Raw genomic sequence first — 22,178 nt, 5'->3', positions numbered from 1 at the left:
TCCATCTTCTCTGCTTGGCTACTCTTGTGGAGGATTGGCCCCCAAAAACCCCAATGCCGAGTGGAGCCTGTCAAGACACACTACTGAGCTGTCGCTAATAAGCTTTTGGTTGTTATCAAGGTGCGGAGTTGTGTTGAGTAGAGGGTAATATCACCTGTAGAACATGTTCATCTCATACTAACTCTCAATATTTACGCATCACATATTTTATAGATCCATCGTACTCTACTTATGCTTATTGCTTTTACCCTTTGACTTGATAAAATTCAAACCATCAGCCAGACCAGCCAGAAAGGCCGCTAACAAACGTTAAGGCCTATTTAGCCCTTGCGATGTGGAGTCCGGGGCTGTTAGCCTGCGTGAAAGCGGGTCATCAACGGCTGGCATGCCCCAAAGATGGAATAGTGGTCGACGGTCTGTTTACAAACAGGGGCCAAAATCCTTATTCTCAAGGGCAATTGGTGTCTCATGCTTGGATTTTGAGTCTTCACAACCCTACCTCGGCGCCGATCCATCTCTTACCAAATTAGGCAATGATTGGAATGAAACCAAAGCAATGAGGGGCCGGGTTCTAACATTCTCCTGCTAAATCCTGCTACTCCTCTATTCCTCTACTTCTCCACATTTGCCCAGAAATCGGCACCCCACTCCCGCAACAGCTTTTCAACCTCGGGATGGCGCAGTGTGATTGCCGGATGGAGGGCATTTGCCCACTCATCCCCTGGGGCATTCACATCGGCCCCATGCTCCAACAATAACTGTACAATCTTCGCATTGCCTTTAACACTAGCCGCCTCGAGTCCGCGTCCAAAGTAACTCGCTTTGGCCTGAGCATTAGCGCCATGGGCCAGCAACATTTGAGCGATTTTCTCATAACCCTCAGCCGCGGCAGCCTCAAGCGCATTTCCATAATCGATTTCATCCCGCGCATTAACATCCGCGCCCCGCTCGAGCAGGATTCGAACAACCTCCTCGTGGGCACTGTTGGGTACAGCCGGGTAGGGGTTACCGTGTCTTCCATTTTCAGCCCTGAGATCTCTGCCCTGCTCGAGCAAGTCTCGCCACCACTGTTGATGGTTTCCCCCAGACGCGGCTATTAGGGAATTGCCGGCATATTCGTCTTGGGGCTCGATGTTCGCTCCGTGTGCGAGGAGCTTCTGTACAATGCTCGCGTGGCCTGCTATCGCTGCTTGGTACAGTGCATCGCCTGGTTTCATTGCATCTTGGCGCGCGTGCACATCAGCCCCTTGGTCGAGCAGCATCTGGACTACTTTCTCATGGCCTCCGGCCGATGCTGCTCGTAGTGCGCTGCCCCAATATCCCCCTTCGGCAGCGTTGACATCGGCGCCTTGGTCCAGAAGCATTTGGACGATCTTTTCATCGCCTTGTAGTGCTGCTGCCTGGAGCGGGGTGTTATATTCACCTCCCAGGGTATTTATCAAATGTGTCAGTACCCCGTTGTCTGCGCCGATCCCTATGATCTCAGACAGTGTCTTGGTGAGACCCAGTAAGGAAGCATAGTACACGGGTGACGCGATAGTGTCGGGAGCACGCTTGAACTGAACTCTCTTTTCCCACGATCGGTCCAGATCGTGCAGTCGGATCCATGTTCTGAAGGATTCCTGCTGATCCCTGAACAGCTTCACCACCAAATCTTCAGTTTCTGTCGCAGCTGCCCCGGATTTGAGGTAGTGATGATACCAAAACATCGCAGCGTAAGGAGCCAAAGGAAACTCTTCGATGACTTCGTCGTCCAGGTCATTACTAGACAGCTCAGGGTCGAGGAGATAGACCAAGCAAGTCTGTGCCAATTCATTGTGCGAAGGCTCTGGTTGCAGCGAGTACATGGAAGCTTTCTGGCCCCGGATTTGATCGGACTGAAGGTATTCCTGCACTGAGAAGTGAGCAATGCGAAGTGTCGTGGTCGAGTCATCCACGGGCACTATGTCTATCAACCCGGGGCATATCTCAAAGGGACTATCGGGGTCTAATAGTCGGTCTTCACGCTCAAAGCTCAACTTTTCAAGATTGACTGCATGGCCGTGGACGAGTTCATCTACTGTGAGCGGTCGAGCAGAAAAGCATAGTAACGTAAGAATCCGCCGAGCGTCGTCGATGCAACTGTCTTCAATACTGCACAACATTCGCTCATAAGTTCGGTCCAAGTCGGGTGGAAGAGAGTTGAGACATTGCAGAAGACTTTCTTTGTTTCGCGCGCATCGCCGGATCTCTTTGAATTGGCACTCGACGTAGCGGAACCTAGACACCTTCTGAGTCGGGTTTCTTGTGGGTATCTGAGTTGTGTCAAATGCGGCACTTACACTCCTCGAGCACGTTCCGCTAAGGCTTGCTTGATGTCATCGTGGTACTTGAACCATCTCTGGAGCTTTTTGTCGTTGTTGAGCTCCGCAGAGACGTAGTTCTTGATGTCTCGGTCAATTTCTGCATTTTTCATCACCACGTCCTCTTCTCCTGACGGGTCCAGGGCCGCTCGGATCTCTGACTCGTCCCGACTCGTGACTAACAGATGCAGGCTGGATAGGCCCCACTCGCGAATGGTGTTGAGAGTTTCCAACACCTCTTCTTGTGGACCATACCGAACGCCCTCCTCCGAGCTGGAGCGAGGGCACTCATCCAGACCATCAGCCAAAAGATAGACTTGGTCGAACCTTTCGATCATGCGACGAAGACATGAAATCAATTCGTCCACCGGTGGCGTACTATTGCGGTACAAGTCGTGAAGGTCTTTGAGGTCGGTTTCACAGTCCCCGTGTTGACCAGACAGCTGTAGCAACCACGCTCGAAGCATGGCGTGCTGGCTCTTCTTCGCTTCGTCGCTGAAAGTGAAATAGAAAAACGCAACTCCTACATGAGGAAAACTGCCCCTTTTATTGAAGAAGCGTTGCTTCTCGCGGAAGGCATACTGAATTGCGGTGGAACACAGAACCGACTTGCCACATCCAGAGAACCCATTGAGCCAAAGAAACGAGTTGCTCTGTGTAAGCCAGTTTTTAAAGCGGCTTCCATTGACCAGCCACAATCCAGTGCCGGTGTGGTGTTTGGCGCACGCGGCATTGTAATTGACACTCGCATCGGGAGCATCGAGCCAGTCCCGGATCATCGCAGAAATATGAAGGGACCTGAGCTCAGAAATTCCCTTCTGGGCTTTCTTGCTGTCTTCCAGCTGGATCACGTCCAGCGCCACGGCGAGGTGGTCGCGGATTTCGCCAATCTCGCGATCAAGCTTGAGGAGAGTGTCCTTGGAGAAGAAGTAGCCGAGGCGATGGCCAAAGGTTTTGATTTTGCCTTTGAAATTGTGAGCCGAAGATTTGTCGAGTTTCTGGCATTCTTGCTGGAGGTTGCTGATGAGCTTTTCGCATTTCTGAATGAGTGTTTCGATTCTCTGGAGAATTCCCTGTTGGTTGGGCAGGAATTGATAGTCATCGAGGGTCGATCGGAGCGTTTCGAAAAGACCCAGAAGGAAATCGAGTTTATCGCACGTATGAGCCACATCGGCATCCTGGTCCTTGTATGCGGAATAGAACTCAACGAGGCTTTTGGTGACGCCAAACCCCAGCGAGAGCAGCCCCGCGATGCCTGAGGAAATCGACAGCGGATCCGCCATGTTGCGAGCGGTTGCCGTTCAATGATGGAACAGCGCAGACGCGATATAGACGGGATATTTATATGAACAGGCTCAATTCGCCGGTGAATTGACAAGACTGACTTGAGACAGCTTGTTTGATCTGTTTCATCTCGCGGATGGGGCTAAGCGGGGCGATCGCAGATCACCAACGTGGGCGCTGTCCGTTGGGCACCGAGAGCTCTGTAGGCACTGTTCCAGCTGCTCTGGGCGCAACACGTTCATCTATCAAGAGAGATGATTCAGAAATGAGTGGTCACGATGTATGAGCCTTGTAAGCGGGGTTGTCTTGAGTGTATTGACTATCGAATGAAATCATTTGATTGTGTCGATTCAGTGCTGATTTGAGATTCAAATCGAAAAATCCATGGCAGCTCATTGGCCGAGGCGAGCATATGAAATGACAAGTGGAGGAAAAAGTAGTGCAAGCAGGCCTATGAAGAGGCGGTTGAAAGGCTTTATTTATCCTCGAGTCACTAGGACGATTAAGCTTGATCAGAATTGCCGAAGAATATGCACTGGAGACGTGAAGGATAAAGATAGAAACTTAACACATTTTTCTGTTTCGATACACTCGAGTGGTTTCATGGTACTAGAAATTGAATCACCAGGGATCTATGGATATAGAAGTTTTGAAGCCCATTTGATAGTTAAACCTTTTAACCTTTTTTTTTTCTCACCCAGAACTCCTAACTTGAAATTAATCCACTAGAGAGGGGCCCTCAAAGCTTTAAATTGCAATTTACATTAACTTTTTCAGGTTTTTGATCTAAAAGTCGTGAACAATGCGCGACCATACATGGGCCAGTTGACGTCAGCCGATCTATAGCCCAACGATTGCAGTTCGTATAGATGCAATTTAAATGGGTTCACCAGATGTGAGTCCAATCCCCCCTTAGAACAATCCACGGAAGCCGTCCGAGGGTATACCAAGAATCCATGGAGCTCCAAGTGATTTGGCTTGTCTGCTAACACGCCATTGCTGCGGTGATGTCGTGATGTCTCCACAACCCACGCGACCCCAACGCTGCCACGAGTCAATCAGAGAACATGCAGGAACTGGAAATGCACCAATTACAAACCACTGGAATTCTGCAGCCCGTTTACCTTCTCTTTTTGCCGTAGCCGCTATAGCTGCCGGAGCTTGACACCGAATCAGATCGCACGTTTTGTCCTCTCATTAACCCTAACCCGATATCCCAAACACCCCCTCCTCTTTCTTCTTTTCTCCTTTTTTCCTTTCCACTGTAGTAGACTTTTCTTGCTTGTGGGTCATATCTGATATTGTGCGATTCTCCACGCGGGCTGTAAGTGCCGAGTCTAGTGGGAAATGAATAATTTCTTCTCAGTTGTATTCTTATAAATGTCTGTTCCTCCCGTCAACATGGGTCCGCCATATTCTCCTCATACTCTTCCAAACTTCTTCCTTCTACCTATCCCTGGGCATGATTTCATCACCAAAAGAGATCGAGGCTACACTCTCGTCCTCCCCTATCTCATCCAATGCGTCAGATCGAGACGAGAACTATGAGTTCTTCAAACAGCACCGGGGACTGGAATACGCTCCAGAGGAAGCCAAAAGGGTCTTACGGAAGATTGATCTTCAATTAATTCCACTTTTATTTGTCATATACATGTTGCAGGTACGCGAGATCCCTTTTCCAGCTTTGCATGGGATATGCTAACCTTCGCAGTATCTGGACAAGAATAGCATCAACTTCGCGTCCGTGTATGGTCTCAAGAAGGGAACCAACCTGAAAGGGCAGGACTATTCGTGGCTTGGTGGGCTCCTTGTTTCTCTTTTGGTTGATTTCTGATGAAGTACACTTGGCTAACTCAATCAGGCTCGATCTTTTACTTTGGATATTTGATCGCGCAATGGCCCGCCGGACTGGCATTGCAGAAGCTCCCCATTGGCAAATTTCTTGCAGCCACTACAATAGGTGAGTAATTGTTTCACTCGAGCGTGTGAAATAATCGATGTATAGAAAGAGCGTCACTAACAAGTACAGTATGGGGCGGTCTCCTCATGACCACGCCGGCGTGCCACAACTTCGCCGGAATCGCAATCAACCGCTTCCTCCTCGGCTTGGTCGAAGCAGTCGTCAACCCGGGGTTCGTACTCTTAATGAGCATGTGGTACACATCGAAGGAGCAGCCTCTGCGACTGGAAGCCTACTATTGCACGAATGGAATAGCCACGATGTTTGGAGGGTGAGTTCTACAGAGCCACATGCGTCCCCATATAGATTTAATTCATGATTCTGACTGTCTGAAACAGATTGATCGGTTACGCCGTCGGACACATCTCAACCGGCCTGCCAAGATGGATGTACGTCTTCCTCATTTTCGGTGCCTTCTCCATCACCACCGGCATCCTGGCCCTGTGGCTTCTGCCAGACCTCCCGTCGACGGCCAAGTTCCTCACTGAGCGCGAGCGAGCCATTGCCGTCGATCGTGTTGCGGTTAATCGGCAGGGTGTGAAGAACCACCAGTTCAAGTGGGATCAAGTATGGCAGGCAGCGCGTGATCCCAAGACGTGGTTATTGTTTATCATGGCCATTGCTGCGCAAGTACCGAACTCGGCTCTGACGAGTGTATGCGCATGCCCCAACCTATCCGTCCTTTGAAATATATACAATTACCAACAAAGAAACTAACTAACTTTCTACAATAGTTCACTTCCATCATTGTAGGCTCCTTCGGTTTCGACACCCTAGGAACCCAATACCTCCAGATCCCCGGCGGCGCCGTGCAATTCCTGACTCTGCTAATAGGCGGGTTTATTGCAACCCGCTACGGTAGCAAGTTCCACTCGCGCAGCGCGTGCATGCTCTTTGCCAACACGGTCTGCATCCTCGGGTCCGCGCTGCTCGTCGGGCTGCCGCAGTCCAACAAATGGGGCCGGCTGGTGGCTCTGTGGTTATGCTATTTCCAGGGTCTGGGGTTCAGCATGAGTCTGACGATCGTTAGCTCCAATATCGCTGGGTACACTAAGAAGCAGGTTACCGGGTCGTTGTTGTTCACGGGGTATTGTGTGGGAAATATTATTGGGCCGCAGACTTTTAAAGAGAGGGAGGCGCCGGGGTATCATAGTGCTTATGTTGCGTGTGTTTCTCCTTCTCCTTTCTTTTTCTTTTCTCTTTGCTTAATGGTTGGTTGTGGTACATCTGCTGACTGCTTTATAGGATGTTGGTGGGCTACTCGGTCAAGTTGCTCGCTATCACGGTATTGTACCTCTACATGTACTTTGAGAATCAGCGGCGAGACCGTGAGGCACTCAGCAGCGAGAGTGTCGAGGAAGAGGGCGTTGAAAATGGGATGCGGGTGAGTTTGTTACTATCAATTTGTTGATTCAAAATCAACCTGCTGATATTCCACCAAGGACAAAACGGAGATCGACAATAAGGCGTTCAGATATGTGCTCTAGCTCTCACGTTTCAACTTGGCTGTATTTGGGCTGCATTTGGTATCCTGTGGAAGTAAATATAGCAGCCAGATTGATTTGGGGTGGATTAGCCCTATATAGGGCTTATAGGACTTTATGATGAATGGATAGGAATACCCAAAAACCTAATAGGCATTCGTCCCCTATGGAATCAAGACGATGTAGAAGCATCATAGGCGATAGTACTGCCTTTGAGCTGCTTTGTTATCATATTCGTGATATACTGCTAAACTGGGGTAATTGCCCGAGCCATGTGGATAGACCGAGTCAGGAAACACAAACTGAGTCAAGCTGTGTCACGCCGACTCAAGATCATCGCCATGCGCCCAGCCCCATCTGCCGGGACTGTTCTTGGCCAAGGAGCATACAGAATTGGGGGCCACCTGGCAAGTCCTTGCTGCGTGGAAGTGTCGACTACCACTATGAGCCAGGTATACGAATTGCTACCTATGCGTTGACTCTAGATCCTCATCGACACGAAAAGCATCCCCTGTCACCTGGAAAATGCACGAGATCTCACCCGAGATCAAGATAGGCACGCGTAGCGACATGTTGATTCAACACACCGACACATGCAACCACGTACCCCCAGATCAATCCAGCCCATAAAAGAGGGGGGGAAAATATGTACAAAATAGAAGGAATCCGACAGAAAAAGAAGAAAAGGTGGTTCGACCAAGCGAGCCGATCAGATCAAATGAGCAGGAGAATGACAAGAGAGAGATACGAACGGCGACGTGCAACGTGTCTGCAAAGAAAGGCGGCCCATCACGCTAATGCATCGCTCACACAGAGAGCAGAAAACGACAGGAGAAAAAATGATGCAAGAGGGATGCGAATAGTGAGATTCAGCGCGGAAGAACGAAAGATGTGGGAGTAAATAAAAGAGACAAATGCAATAACCGAATCGAGACTTTTTCCTCGGGACTCCGATAGCCATTGAAACACCATGTAAACGACAGGAAGGGGGGTATAGCGAGAGTACACAGATGAGCTGGCGAGACCGAAGAGAGATAGAAGGTTGAGACAGAAAGTGTTTTTTATGTCGTCGCCAGGATGACACTGACGGCTGCACCCGGGTGGTGCTCAACGCTCAGCGTGGATATTGAGCCAGCTCATGTCCGTGTTGACATTGTTATTCTGTCCGCGCACCGAGAGCTCGTCGATGTGGTCTGGTATTACAACGCTGGATTTGCGTCCGTTGGAATTTCGCGTCTTATCAAGCCCGTACTGGGAGGCCGCGGCTGGCAAATCTCGGTTGCTCGAGTTGTAGAAGCTGGTGCTGTAGTTGCTGCTAGTCGGACGTCCCAGCCAGCTGTTTTGCCCTGCCCCATTCCACTTGGAGTCGCCAGGGTATTCATCCTCCGAGGCGAGGCTGAGCGAGTCGGCGCTGGAGATGCGTGCCGATTGGCTCTGGGGGATCACCAAGCCCCGGCCAGTTCGATCTGATGGGGCGTGCTCCGTTGTCGGGCTGCCGCTGACAACTCGTCCCAGCGGCTTCGGTTGGTCGAGGAACCCGGTATTAAGGGGTGCCAGGTTGCTCATCGGCCATGCACTATCGCGGTAATCGGACCTGGTGTAGTCGGAACTCAAGGTGGACCGGTCCCCGGCCAAGTTCGTGGCGTTGTTGCCCTGGAAGTACTTGCTCCATCCCTCATCAGTGGTCCGATCCCCAGGCTGATTCCCTGGGCTGGATCGTTCTAGGTCCTCGGAATACACACTCGAGCGAGCCATGGCTCCACTGGACGGAATAGTGGACAGTGGGCTGCTCCTCTGAGGAGTCGAAGACAGGCCATAGCCTATACTGGCCGGAGGAGGTTTGAGACTCTTCTCGCCAGCGGTGCCAGACATGATTGCAAGGGAGTCAGCCGAGGCATTTGCGACCGGAACAGGACTCTTGGCCATTGGATATGCGCCCTCAGCCAGGGGTTCTATACCCTGATCCTGGAAGCTTAATCGGTCCTTGCCGTCCCCGGCATTACCTTCGTCCACTTGCTTCCGCTTCTGTTTCTCACGCCGAAGCAAGAAAAGAAGAACCAGCAAGATGGCTGCAACACCGAGAACGCTTCCCAGGGTCGCGCCAATGATCGTTTTGGTGTGGTGAGAGGGACCACCACCAGAAGCTGGGGCGGTGGCCGGAGAGGAAGAACTGGTATTTGTTGCGGTAACTGAAGACGATGAAGTAGCTGTAGGAGTGGACGAAGCCGAGGATGTGCTTGCTTTCAAAGAATGGTGATGGCCAGTTCCATAAAACAGGGCTGTGGAGTTGACCCAGCCATTGGATGTTTGGTTGAAAATGGCCAGGGAGTCATCACCGCCGCCACCTGAGAGAACCACGATCCCATTATCTCCTTTTGCGACTGAATAGTCTGACCGCTTGGTCTTTGGAGCGAATGTACTGTTATATGAGGGGTATTCTTCAATGCTTCTCTTGCCAGAACCTGGAGGGGGGTGGCAGGGTTCTTCGGCTTCCCGTCATCACCCAGAAGGACCAAGCTCGATACCGTGTTGGGGGAGGCGTCCATCTTGAACGATTCCAGCACTTTGCTTTTACCTGAATCGGGTGCCAAGGCACATTGAACCGAGGAGGTGATTGGGGAGGGAAGGACCACCCCCGAAGATGTCCAACCCTTGGAGTCTTGACCATTAAAAAGATAGATATCTTTATTAGTCTCCGAGCCACCGATTAAGGCAACCTCGGACTCGCTCCAAGATAAAATCATGGGATCACTGGCCGGCGGCGCACCCTGGTCCGGCTTCGACTTGATTTCGTAGGGGGCACTGGTGGAGATGAGGAAGGTAGAAGAATTGGGGCCCTTGTCCCCAGGCTTGATCCCGGCGTAGACCAGGATTGAGTGCGTTGACGCCATGTATCCAGCACCATGGTGTGTCCGGTTAACCATGTCGTGGCCGCTCGATGGTAGTGTTTTCCACTTCTTGTCCTTGAAAGAAAACCGTTGGAGTCCGGAATAGTCGGACGAGGCGCCGGTCCCGCCGATCACATAGAGTGCTTCCTCGTTCTCTTTTCCGTCGACTCCGCCTTTGACACATACGGCTCCGGATACTTTCTCTTCCGATGGCAATTTGTCCCAGTGACCATTCTCTTTCAGAGGAATCCAAAGGATATGGTCGGGCAGAAAGACGTAGAGAGTGTTGTCATGGATCACGGAACAATGCCCCTCCAGCTTCATAGGAGGTTCGGGGACGGGCATTGTGAAAGACGAAAGAAACGTCGAGGATACCAGCCGTCAAGGGGGAAAATGGGGAATAAATGTCGAGAATGGAAAGTGGCTGCCAGAGCCTATCTCATCTCGATTCCGGCAATTGAGAGTAAAACGCCAGCATTGGGCAGTGGGCGAAGGTTTCAGAGACCCTTATGAGTTTGTTGTTTCTCGTCTCTGGTAAACAAGTCACAGAATCGGTGTGCGATAACCCCCGGGCAATAGCGTGTAGTTGGGACTCGAGTACTCGAATGATGCAATTGGAATTGACGTTCAGGGGAAGTCGAGTCCGAGGGCAATGGGATTGACAATGAAATTCAGGTGATGTCAACAATCGACACGTCGATCAAGTTGAGCCGGCACACAAGATGAAAATAGAGGGAATGGGATTGGCGACTGGTCGCAAAGGAATCGAAACTGAATATTGGTAAGTTCTTTTTTTTTTTCGGCAAACGAGTTGAGGTCGATCAGGGGTCTCCCGTTGGTACTCACGGAAGGACGAGTGCACAGCACAGCACAGAGAGAGAAATAGAGAGGGAAAGACACGGAATAGAAAATGCAGCGACTCAGAAAAAGGGAGAGAAACAAAGTTGAGAACACAGTGAGACACCGCAGGACAGAGAAGGCCCCCCCTAACGGACTAGCGAGGCCCGCCATCCCTTTTAGGGCGATGCCGTCATTTGTGTTGGATCTCAACTATACAGATAATCAAGGGGCTTCTTTGTTTACTCTCTTCCTTAGTGCTACTATTGCTTTTTCTATTTTTTTTTTTTCCTTCTCTTTGACTCTTGCTTTGCTACTACACTGTAACATGGTCATCCATCTGACTGCGAGATTATCCAGAACGTGCAGCAGGTGGGGCCTCAGGAACGGGTTCGCCCCTGGGGGCCTCAGGCAGCCCCGTGTACTCCGAGACACCCGCAAGGAGAGTATACATATTGCAGTTAGAAATGTGTTATATTATCTTATTCTCTTCTAGATATTCTAATATCTCACGAATATTTCGAATATTTTCATATATTTTGGACCCTGAATTATTTGAAAAATATATGAATCTTGAAATCAATGCCGATCATCGGACTGTTTACCTGTTCCAACACCTCGGTACGCTCCCCTCACCCATCGGACGATCCATGGAACCAGCTGGTGTGGTGAAGGTAGCGAAGCATAAGCTCCGCTTCATCAGCTCGATGAGATACCCAAGACAATAGGGGGGTCACAATAAACCATATTTTGGGGGTTCTGTGTAATATAGGATTCAAGATCCCTCGAATAATATTGCAAATATCAACGATCCTACTATATCCACGGATATAGTAAGTAGACACTCTCCAACTTGGCCCCCGAATCCCTCAGCCTTCATGGGCCATCCACAGCCCTCATTGGCGAGGCTTTCCCGCGTCTCTCAGCCAATGCAATGCTCGGATTCTGGCTTTTCTCTGCTTTTTTTTTTTTCTACTGTAGTATTTAGAACTTATTATTGCCCCATACTAACGTCATAAAATAACCAATCTCACCTTGCCATTCTCCCCCAGGTCCCACTTCGCCCGATCTCCAACTCGGCCAATATCATCCCTCTGTCCAACGTCGCACAATCAGCCCCCAATGCGACGGGGCCTGCGCGATCGACGGCGGATGCGGCCGCCCGTGCAGGGATCGAGGCATGGGGACGACTACGAGTCAGCACAGCCGGAGAACCCTGGAGACGTTGCGACCAGGCGAAATATTTTTGGAGAGGTAAGATCTCCGCGAGTCAGCTCGGGGTATATACCACATAAAAAACTAGAAGTAGAAATAAAATACACCTATTCAAGAACAGATACACTCGTGTGATACACAACGCTCGTTGCAGATGAAATTTTGGAGATGTGATTACTATAACACAAGGGACCTGGCGATGTGATATCACGAGCTCCCCGAACAGACCAACCGCGGTCCAATTCAAACGGTCTCTGCAACGTCTCCCTACGATTGGCCTTGCTTCCACTGGTGCGCCTTCTGGAGCAGCCGCGACAGATTGGCGGCCGATTGATCGTCGGCGGGGAACACATAGTCCATGTACTCCTCGTAGCGATCGTCTTCCAGCTTGCGGCGCTTCTTGACCCGTCGGGGCATCTGCTTTTCGATCTTTTCGATGTCCTCGCTCGAACCGTGCGTGTTTTCGAAGGAGCGCCAGGCATTGAGAAGTTCCACGCGCTGGTGAGAAAAAGTTAGCATCGGTCCAAAATGAAGTAAAATACAGAAATAATGAACAAAACCAACACATACCTCTTCCTTGAGATCTTTGTCCTTGAACACCTTGTGGGCCCGCTCGAAGACTGCCCGTGCACGTCGCTTCGCATCTTCGCTGACTGGCTTCTCTTCTTCCTCCTCCTCTTCCTCGTCCTCGGGGACATTGATCTCGAATCGGGCGTAGTTGATCCACACCTTCACATGGTCCGTCTTCTGCAGAAGACGCTCGTAGAGGTACCGCACGCGCTCATACTCGCCTTCGTACTCCTCAAAGTCAATGTATGCCTTCCACACCAGCTCCGGCATGTCCAGCGCCGGTTGCTCGATGCCAAGCTCGTAGATTCCCCGGGCCCGATCCGCGTCATCCAGACCGCGTTCCAACTCCGCATACTGCATCCAGGACTGGCTGTTGGAGGAGTTCCATTCGATCTGCTTCTCGTACAACGTTCGACACCGCACGAATTCGAATAGTTGGCGCTCAAGATCAATGTAGCCCCGGAAGAGCTTGTCCTTCGGGCACATTCCGATCGCCTGGCCGAGTGTCTTCCGAGCCGCCTGCAGCTCCATTTGTCGGATCTCAAACTGGGCTTTCATGAGCCAGACCTTGGCAAAGGTGAATTTCTTGTGCGGAATCAACTTCAGGCATTCCTGGTAGATCTGCCGAGCGCGATCCACTTCCTTGGCTTCCATCTCTTCCCAGACAGCATAGAAGACCCAAAGGTAAATGTATCGACGCCAGTGCCTCTTCTCCTGCGACGGAGGGACTTGTGCAATCGCTCTTTCGTAGATGTCCCGCACCTTCTCCGGGTCACCGGCTGTTTCCTCGAGTCGTGCAAAGTCGAACCAGATGTCATAGTTGCGCGGGTTCTCTTTCAACTGCTCTTCGTACTGCACTCGGCGCTTGGACAAGATCACATCTTCCACGCCTTCCCGGTCGCCAAACTGCTTTTCAAATGTGGTGTACGCCTTGTGCAGGGCCATCGACTTCGATCGCGGGAGTCGATCCAAGGCATATTTGTAGATCGCCCGTGCACGCTCGTATTCTTTAAGCTTGGCCTCAAACTTGGCATACGCCGAGAACAGCTTTTCGTCCATAAAGTCTTCTCCTAGCGTTTCGATCGCCAAGCCGTAGACTTCACGGACCAAATCACTCGTGCCAAACTCCTCCTCAAAACGGGCCCATTTGATCCAATTCCGCGGTTCGGGGTGGACAATGGTGAAGCGCTGGAAGATCGCGCGCGCTCTCTCGAACTCGTTGTACCGCTTCTCCAGCTTGATGTATGCGCCCCACGCGCCCTCATCAGGTTCCCACGAAACCCAACGCTCGAAGACTTGGCGAGTACCAGGAATGTTACCGAGGGTCTCTTCCATGTACACATACTTGTACCAGAGCTTGTCCACGCGGGGTAGGATGGTCACGGCGCGGTCGAGGAGGTTTCGCGCGTGGTTGATATTCCGGGTTTTCATCTCTGCTTCAATATAGCGGATCCACAGCACGACCGATGTCGAGTCAACGTCCAGCGCACGCTCGAAAATCGATCGCGCCCGGCGGAATTCTTTCTGTTCCAATTCCCAGGCAGCATATCGCATCCAGTTGTTCATGTTAATGCGATTACGCCGCACATATTCCTCAAACTCTTTTCTTTTCCGTCCCTGGTACTCGTGCAGCTCTTCGAGGTCCGCAAAGCGCTGCGTCGGCGCCTGCAGGCCGGGCTCCTGCCGGTCGACAGCCTCTCGGAGCAACTGCTCCGCGGAGATCTGGACCGGCGCGGCGGCCTTGTTTTTGACTCGTGGAGGTCCACGAGACGCCTCCATGGTGATGGTGTTGTATGAGTTGAACCCGATAGAAATTATCAGCTAACGATGAAATTGAAGATCACGTCAAGTTGGTCTTCGCAGGCGAAAGGCGGGGTTGGTTGGGGAATTAAAACCCCAGTGGTATCCTAAAGTGGCCTTCTTTTGAGGAACCACGACAAATTGTCCCACGCGAAAGTGAGTGGCAGCGAGGTTACTTGCTCCGTGGCTGCGAGATTCTCCGCTGGAACCGCTCAACTGCGTGAATGGTCTACTTCGCCATCCCGCTGACTCATCACAGTTTCTTCTGCCCAAGTGAGGTCACTTTGCTTCTCGAATTGTCCTGTCTTCATCTCCCAGCCGTGGGAAGACGATCTCTCAGTTTTCTTCGCCAGTGCATTTTCTGACCATACCTTACCTTAATTCACCATGTCTACGGCCGAAGAACTTTTGCGCGATTTCGAAGAAGACGAGGACTTCGAGGCTGGTGATGCGGGAGAGGGAATCGAACAAAAGCCCGAGGAAGAGGAAGCTCCAAAGGAAGGCCTAGAGCCATCCAACGAATTCGATCTATCTATTTCCACTGCGGATGAACTGACTCGGTTACATAAATCCTTGCGCGATCATTATTCCATCCGATTCCCCGAACTAGAGACGCTGGTCACAAGTCCGATCAACTACGCCAAGACAGTTGCCATTCTCCAAAATGGCCCGCTCAACGACATCAAAGCTCTGTCGTCGTCACCTAACAACATGGTCGGCGCACCACTAAAGTCAGTCCTAGATGGCCCTTCCTTGATGGTGGTGGCGGTTGAAGGAACAACGACGCGAGGCCGTGAGATGACCGAGGCCGAGCTCAAGGCGGTTCTCGACACATGTCAAAGAATCTTGACGCTGGATCGCGAACGCACGACTCTTACGGAAAGTATTCAGTCTCGCATGAACCAAATCGCTCCGAACCTGGCGGCACTCGTCGGCCCGCAAACAGCGGCCCAGTTCCTCAATCAGTCGGGCGGGTTGCGCGAGCTAGCCAAGATTCCGGCCTGCAACTTGGGGGCACAGGGGTCGAGAAGACAGGAAGGGTTGGGGCTTGCGACCAATATCGGCATCCGGTCACAAGGGTTTCTGTACGACTCACCAATGATTCAGGAGGTCCCCAACGATCTGAAAAAGCAAGCTATCCGCATCGTTTCGGCAAAAATGGTACTCGCGACTCGTGCGGATGTCGCCAATTACAGCAAGGATGGCAGCCTCGGCGAGGATCTGAAGCAACAGTGCTTCCAGCGGCTGGAGAAACTCACCGAGCCCCCACCAAATTCGGGCGCCAAGGCCCTTCCCGCACCGGACGACAAACCTTCTCGAAAGCGAGGTGGATGGCGTGCACGTAAGGCCAAGGAGGCGGTCGCCATGACCGAACTCCGCAAAGCACAAAACCGGGTTGCTTTTGGTAAGGAGGAATCGGAGGTGGGATATGGCACAGGCCAAGGAACCGTGGGTCTGGGTATGCTGGGTCAGCAAAACGATGGCCGCATTCGAGCAACCCAGATCGATCAGCGGACCCGTGCCAGACTCAGCAAAAACAACAAGGGCTGGGGCGCAGCCACTCCTGTCAGTGGCACGGCCTCTTCCCTCCGTGGTTTCGGCCAAGGCGCAGGTGGCACCACTAGCGTACTTCAAGCTAAGGGTCTCCGGACCTCAGGCGTTGGTCCATCTTTGTCGGGGACTGCCGGCACTGCCAGTACCATTGCATTTACGCCTGTACAGGGCCTGGAGCTAGTCGACCCGAAGGTGCAAGCCGAACTGACTCGCAAGCGCAAGGCCGAGGAAGACCGGTGGTTTAATTCCGGTACTTTCACCCAAGTTGGTGGTCAAACCAGCACCACTTCACAGGGGGAGCAGAACGGCGGCTTCAAAGTCCCTGCTCTCCCGTCCAACAAGAAGGTCGACACAGGCGAGGGCAAGATGGGACCACCTCCCAAGCGATAGAATTCCTTGGCATGATTGCTTTTCTGGGTCTCCATTTTGACGGCGTTTCGGGGAAGAGCACGAGGCCTCCGTTTCCGTTATTTCATATGATACCACCGTTTTATGTACAATAGATCTATTTCGGCTTGGGAATACAACACGCCAAAATTTGTCAGATCAATTCCATTTCTGAGTCCCTTTCATAATCGGACATAAAACCGATAAAATCTCCGTTGGGTTCGCCAATCCCCGCGATTCGCATACTTCACTGACCCCATTCCCCGTGACCTTTTAGGGCTCTCCAGCGGCACGTGGAGCCCAGTAAATATCAGCACCAGAACACACCATCTTTTTTACGGGGCAAAGTGTTGCTCGAATGTTGGGGCCTAATGGCTATAGCGTGCTTGACTCGTGGGCAGTGCTGATACCTTTTACACAACCCCAATGGAGCATGATTCATGACATTGGAGCTGAATGATAGAAATGGGGCAACGAAGAGAAACAGCTACCACACTGTCCCTGCGAAAAGAAAGTTTGCGGGGCGCTTAAGTCGGGGGCCAACTGTTATGGAGCAAACCCCAGATCGTTTCTGATGCCTAATTCATGATCTCCAAGTGGCGTCATCTCATGCCTTCTTCTCATCTGATATATTTTACCTTCTCACAGGATTCCTCTGGTTCAACACAGTCTAGGGCTTTCCATAGGGCATTGTTCACTGGACTATTTGATCAGCTATTATCCAAGTTGTGAGGGAAATGACACCACCAGAACGAACCGAATGATCTGAAGCAGCCCATCTCTTTGGATCTTTTCTCGTCTTTGCCGCCACAAGAATGGGATCGCCTCTATAGCCTTGGGTTTTACGTTCCAAAGACATTTCATTTGCCGGCTGAGCTTAGTTCGTCCTTAGCCTCTTTCACGAGTCATTGCATTGCCTATCTAGGCCCGTCTGACATCCTGCCCCCATAACTCCTGACGTAGTAGTCTATGTACTCACTCGGGCTCATCAGTTTCCCTGAAACGGAGTCAATGGTACACTTGCTAACGGCCCGTCCGAAATCCTTACTCCACCCATGGCATGATGAGCCCTGCTCTTTGGGGGCTCTTTCTAGGCAACTCCGTGGCCCCCATACAATATGCAGCCTTAACTCAGGAACGTATATATTCTAGCCCATTTGCTCAACCCGACCTATATCTGTTTGATTTTAATTTTTTAAATCAAAAAAATACCTCTGTTGGTGGTTTCTTCTTTTCTTCAGACAAAATGAAGTCCCCTACTCTGCTCATGGCCGTTCTCTCGGCTGCCCTTTCTTGCAATGCCTTGTCTGCAGCGCCATCCGCGGAAAGCTCGCCCGATGCCGATACCCAAGCTATTGCTGTGAATGAAATGAATCGGCGAGCCGATCTTCCTGGGGCTCAGATGCCGTCTGACGTCTCCGAATTTTTGTCTGAATTTGCCTCTGAATTTACGTCCTCCGTGGATGCAGCGCAGGCTGCGTCTACTGAATCTCCAGCCTTGTTCTCCTCTCCAGCTGCAGAAATCGAGGCGCGGGACGAGTCCTCAAGCACCGTCTCGCTCGATGCTTCTCCTACTCCTTTGGAGCCGCGAGCTGAGTTTCCTTGGCCTCGGGTCACGCCTAATGTCTCCCAGTTTATTGAGGAGGCTAAGTCGTCTGCGGATGCTCTGTCCACCCTGACCCCTACTCCGACCAGCTCTTGATTATTCTGAGGCGTGAGCCAATGCAGGGTAAGTTACTCCTCTTGCATGCATTCCTGTTCCTATTTTCTTTGTTCTTATATTCGATCTTCATGCTGATGAAGCTAGCTACTTGCTAGGAACCCCAGCTAGACTGTCTGGAAATCTTATGTTGGAAGGGGAGGTATACGAAAACCGGTTTTGTGTATAATAAGCCTAGGGTGTTTATTGGGCCACATTGCGGGGAGTGAGGTCGATATAGAGAGATTTGGGCACCGTAACCCTTTATAGCCAAACCAACTCGTTCGTTTCATCATTTATTAGAGAGAGAGAGAGGCAACATATTCGGGAAAATCTGAGGCATTGATGATTGGGTAACATTTACGTTGGTTTAGGGAATATCAATGCCAAGCAACGCATAGGACATGGCTTTCAATGTGTAGAATAAAGAGAGGCTGGGCCAGGGAATGTGATATAAGTCTACAACGAAAAAGGACATGCTCAGGTTTCTCTTTTCATGGTATTCCTAAAGCTTGCGAGTACGACCTCAGGAGTGTTAGCAAGAGCGCTAATTTCTGATTTTTTTTTTTTTTACGATAAGGCATAATATTAGTAGAGATCGAGTGGAATATAGTGAGACCAAGCGATAGAGTATTTGGACTACTGGCCACCTACTATAAACGAGGTCAGATAATAAGACCTGCCTAAGATTACCAATGCCAGATTTCCTTGACACATCCATGGATACTACCTCGGTGAGGTCAAAAGAATTTGTAACCTGAATTCGTATAAATCATGAAGTGTATTTATCAATCCTTATCGATGTACTATTAAAAAAAAAAGAAGATAAATACATAAATAAAATTAGGAACTAATGCGAGCTACTTGGTGACAGAAGGAGAAAAAACTAGTCATTGCTAGACTGCGAGAAAAGAGATAGATCAAGGGGGCAGTATATTGGTTGGTTGGTTGGTTATGTTAGCAGAAGGAAAGCATAGGAGTGGGTCAAGAGAGGTGCTGTAAAATCTGTTACATCACTGTACATAGTTTATAATTAAGGCATAAACTGATCCTTTCACCCTAAAACCCCCAATATAGCACTAAAGGCATGTGAGCGGAAGGATTCAACTAGTGGTAGCCCCAATTCTTTTCATTAGAATCCTTACTGTGATTAACCAGGCCTCATTGAAGCCAACCTTGGAAGGTTCCAACTCTCACTTCACAAAGATAGCTGGCGGCCTTTCTCCTATAGGTAGCTTCCTCACTGTGGATAGCTTCACAATACATGGACTGTTTCGCTCGCTTATTTCCCCTGCCTTTTCTCTCTCTTGATCCGCTGGTTCTTTGCGCCCTGCATTCTCCATCAGTTAAATTTCACAAACAGCCTCGTAACTCGAGGACTTGGCCCTTTCTAACCCATGGACCCACCCTCGTTACTTATGAGCCGCCCTCATTACAATACTTGTGTACATTGTTGTCGCTGGTGCCTAGCCTTGGGAGTTTGGCGTTTCCCTGGCAAATATACTTCTCTTTGGTTTTATCTGTGATGACCTTTATATTCTAGCAAACCCATATTGTTTTCAAAGTACAGAGATGCTTTCTACAAAAAGTCTTTTGTTCACTCGCTCCACTTTACCCACTAGTGGCATCGTGGTAGCCCCAGCTGGACAAGGATCATCATTACAATCTCTCTCTATGGATTTCATTGGACCCTGGACGCGAGAAGGATTTCATGAAGACAGTGTCATTTTGCATATTTAACCGGCTTCACGCATTCTATCATAGATTATCTTCAGTATCTCTCTATCAATCCACCTGCTTAGGCAGGTAGCTAATTACCTAGCTTCCGCTTGTACTTAATTATAGAGCATAGCAAAGCACTCTAAATAATTTCGCCTGGATTATCATCTGACATCTCAGATGACAGTCGATCGCGTAGCCCGGAGTCCGAGGGGGCCGCCCCCTTTAGTGTATATATAGCAAAGATACTATACGCAAAATTAAAATATGGAGAGAAAAAAGTTTTAAAGAAAGAGATCTTAAGCTACATAATATCTAGCTATAAGCACGGTCTTGAAGTTTCGTTTACTATACTCCCGCACCGTTGGTGTTTGCGAGGTGCCGTCCCGCTGGTAAACACTAATAGATCCATAGATGATCCTCTGTAGAGAACCATTCTAGAATATTGGTTCTTCTATTTATGGCAACGCAATCATCGGGCAACCAGCAAGGTTGACTTATGAATTAGCGCCTTATGAGTCCCACAAATTCGAGTCGAAAGGAGTCTTCTTTCCAAGGCTGTGGCCCAGGAACTAGGTATTTAATGCAAACAACAGGCATTCACTTGATTTTTCCCCCTCTAGTAGGACCAGTGGCCAAAATAAATTCACCATGTATTCGACTCTGACCATTCATCCATCATGGCTAGCCCTTATATCCCTCTGGCTGCTAGCTAACATTCGATCAACTACTGCGGCTCCTCAGGACTCCAATACAACCCCTTCTTCAAATAGTCCAGCAGCCACGTCTAGTGTTCATTCGCTGCAAAATGAAATCTCTGCGACGCTCATTCCAAAAATCGAGTCTCTGCTGAATACACCAAACAAGAAGAAAGCTCAGGATACTATTGACGAGATTGACAAAGTGAAGCCTGGCGCCGAGGTAATCCCCATAATTCCTTTTCAATTTCAATCTTACTTTTTTTGCGGCTTGAACTGGCAACAGAATGTAGCTAATGAATTGACTCCATAGGAGCTGCTGCATAATATCAACCCGGAATCGTCGAGTACGTCCAATGGCAAAGCTCCTGGCACGGATCTGAGCATTACCGTCTCCCAGATCGAAGACAGCCTGAAAAAAGTCACGTCGGCAGTTCAAAAGAGCATCAAAAATCACTTCTCGAACACCAACGACATTGCAAATACGTTGTGCGAAATCACCGAGTTGACGGACACAAGCGATGAGGATCTCGATTCCGGCAGGCCATGTGGCATGGGTTGTTCTGTCTGTGAAAACCCGGCTAGCTTTCCTAAATCATCAGCGAAGCGAGACGAGAAGAGGGTCTTCTCCAAGCGCCAGCTGCCAACGCCACAAGACGCAAAGTATGGCGGCAATGTCGTGGCCTTCTTGAACGATCAGTCTCGGGGTGCAGACGAGGTGACGTTGGGTGTGCGAACCAGCACGGCGGTCTACCATGCGCTCAAAAACAAGCCTTATAAGTTGACGGTGCCGGGTCTGACCGGGTGCACGGTTGTGATTGTGGCATCAACCCAGGCTGTGTACATGTCACACCACTATGAGGTGCCCGGATTCAACGGAGTTAACACCGATCAAGCAGAAGCCCTCAATCTGCGCATCGACGACCCCAGAATGTGGTTTCCTCTTCCTCAACGGGAGTTTGAGGACAGAGTTTTGAAATGGTTCACCACGGACGGACTCGACATGCCGAATCTGAGACAGTATGCGGGCCCAAATGGACCATTTACGGCCCAGGATAGGACGGCTGCCTATGTCATCTACCCCCTCAGTTCAAGAGGAGGAGTGAAGTACGATTCGGAGTACGAGAACAAAGTGACCCAGATCATCAACAAGGTGACGGAGATCCTAGGCGACCACGTTCATCCTATCAGGACCGGCTACAACCGCCTTGGTGCGGGCAATGTTGCGAAAACTATCCTCTTTCATTACGATCCGGTGCAGAGATGGCGAGGAAAAGTGCAGGATGCCATGTTGCGGATCTGGGCAGCGGACCGATCTATGTACATTCATCAGAAAATGTGGGAGGCTCACCAAAGCCAAAAAGTTCCTCAGACGGGCAGGCGCAAGCGTGGAGATCTTTCTACGGTGTCTACTGCTACCTCTATGGCGAGTTTATAGTTCGCATTTATATACACAGGTCGTGGCCTAGTGAGATCAAAACTGAGTTTAGCTTTCGCTGTTGTCTTCCTGAATATTGCTTTATTAAAATCAATTGCTATTCACTACTATCAGCGTCAGCTGTACCAAGCGACCTCGGCGGGAGAACCTGAGCACATCTTGATGTGTGTCGATATACTCTGCACTGATCTGCACATTCCCCCGCATGATCTGCCTTGCGACATGCCGATATTCCACACATAAATGGGGCATTGCCAAGATCAAGAGATGCTGCAACACGCTTCAAATGGACTTGTTGAGAAA

At 50.3% G+C, this 22,178-nt stretch overlaps 7 protein-coding genes across 7 annotated transcripts; 4 read left to right on the top strand and 3 right to left on the bottom strand.

Annotated features, from left to right (window-relative positions):
* Positions 1 to 611: 611 nt before the first annotated feature.
* On the bottom strand, positions 612 to 3,625 carry NUU61_006759 (uncharacterized protein; the record flags this gene model as incomplete). Its single annotated transcript, XM_056657286.1, has 2 exons — positions 612 to 2,259; positions 2,322 to 3,625. The coding sequence occupies 2 exons, from the start codon at positions 3,623 to 3,625 to the stop codon at positions 612 to 614; spliced, it is 2,952 nt and encodes a 983-aa protein (XP_056510086.1).
* Positions 3,626 to 5,088: 1,463 nt separating this feature from the next.
* On the top strand, positions 5,089 to 7,073 carry NUU61_006758 (putative MFS transporter; the record flags this gene model as incomplete). The annotated part of the gene is made up of 8 exons (XM_056657285.1): positions 5,089 to 5,286; positions 5,338 to 5,425; positions 5,488 to 5,586; positions 5,656 to 5,857; positions 5,925 to 6,240; positions 6,321 to 6,751; positions 6,832 to 6,970; positions 7,029 to 7,073. 8 exons carry the CDS (start codon positions 5,089 to 5,091, stop codon positions 7,071 to 7,073), a joined length of 1,518 nt encoding a protein of 505 aa, XP_056510085.1.
* A 1,104-nt stretch (positions 7,074 to 8,177) lies between these two features.
* On the bottom strand, positions 8,178 to 10,303 carry NUU61_006757 (uncharacterized protein; the record flags this gene model as incomplete). Its single annotated transcript, XM_056657284.1, is given in 2 exon segments — positions 8,178 to 9,473; positions 9,491 to 10,303. 2 exon segments carry the CDS (start codon positions 10,301 to 10,303, stop codon positions 8,178 to 8,180), a joined length of 2,109 nt encoding a protein of 702 aa, XP_056510084.1.
* Positions 10,304 to 12,277: 1,974 nt separating this feature from the next.
* clf1 (putative cell cycle control protein (Cwf4)) lies at positions 12,278 to 14,359 on the bottom strand (the record flags this gene model as incomplete). Its single annotated transcript, XM_056657283.1, has 2 exons — positions 12,278 to 12,508; positions 12,581 to 14,359. The coding sequence occupies 2 exons, from the start codon at positions 14,357 to 14,359 to the stop codon at positions 12,278 to 12,280; spliced, it is 2,010 nt and encodes a 669-aa protein (XP_056510083.1).
* Positions 14,360 to 14,767: 408 nt separating this feature from the next.
* NUU61_006755 (U4/U6-U5 snRNP complex subunit PRP31) lies at positions 14,768 to 16,324 on the top strand (the record flags this gene model as incomplete). The annotated part of the gene is made up of 1 exon (XM_056657282.1): positions 14,768 to 16,324. One exon carries the CDS (start codon positions 14,768 to 14,770, stop codon positions 16,322 to 16,324), a length of 1,557 nt encoding a protein of 518 aa, XP_056510082.1.
* Positions 16,325 to 17,567: 1,243 nt separating this feature from the next.
* NUU61_006754 (uncharacterized protein) lies at positions 17,568 to 18,023 on the top strand (the record flags this gene model as incomplete). The annotated part of the gene is made up of 1 exon (XM_056657281.1): positions 17,568 to 18,023. One exon carries the CDS (start codon positions 17,568 to 17,570, stop codon positions 18,021 to 18,023), a length of 456 nt encoding a protein of 151 aa, XP_056510081.1.
* Positions 18,024 to 20,390: 2,367 nt separating this feature from the next.
* On the top strand, positions 20,391 to 21,875 carry NUU61_006753 (uncharacterized protein; the record flags this gene model as incomplete). The annotated part of the gene is made up of 2 exons (XM_056657280.1): positions 20,391 to 20,660; positions 20,751 to 21,875. 2 exons carry the CDS (start codon positions 20,391 to 20,393, stop codon positions 21,873 to 21,875), a joined length of 1,395 nt encoding a protein of 464 aa, XP_056510080.1.
* Positions 21,876 to 22,178: the final 303 nt, after the last annotated feature.

The sequence above is a fragment of the Penicillium alfredii genome (genome assembly GCF_028826965.1).
Source record: "Penicillium alfredii strain IBT 34128 chromosome Unknown utg000009l_segment0_segment0, whole genome shotgun sequence".
Taxonomy (NCBI): Eukaryota; Fungi; Ascomycota; class Eurotiomycetes; order Eurotiales; family Aspergillaceae; genus Penicillium; species Penicillium alfredii.
Note: the sequence above shows the minus strand (reverse complement) of the source record. Positions and strands in the feature narration are given on the sequence as shown.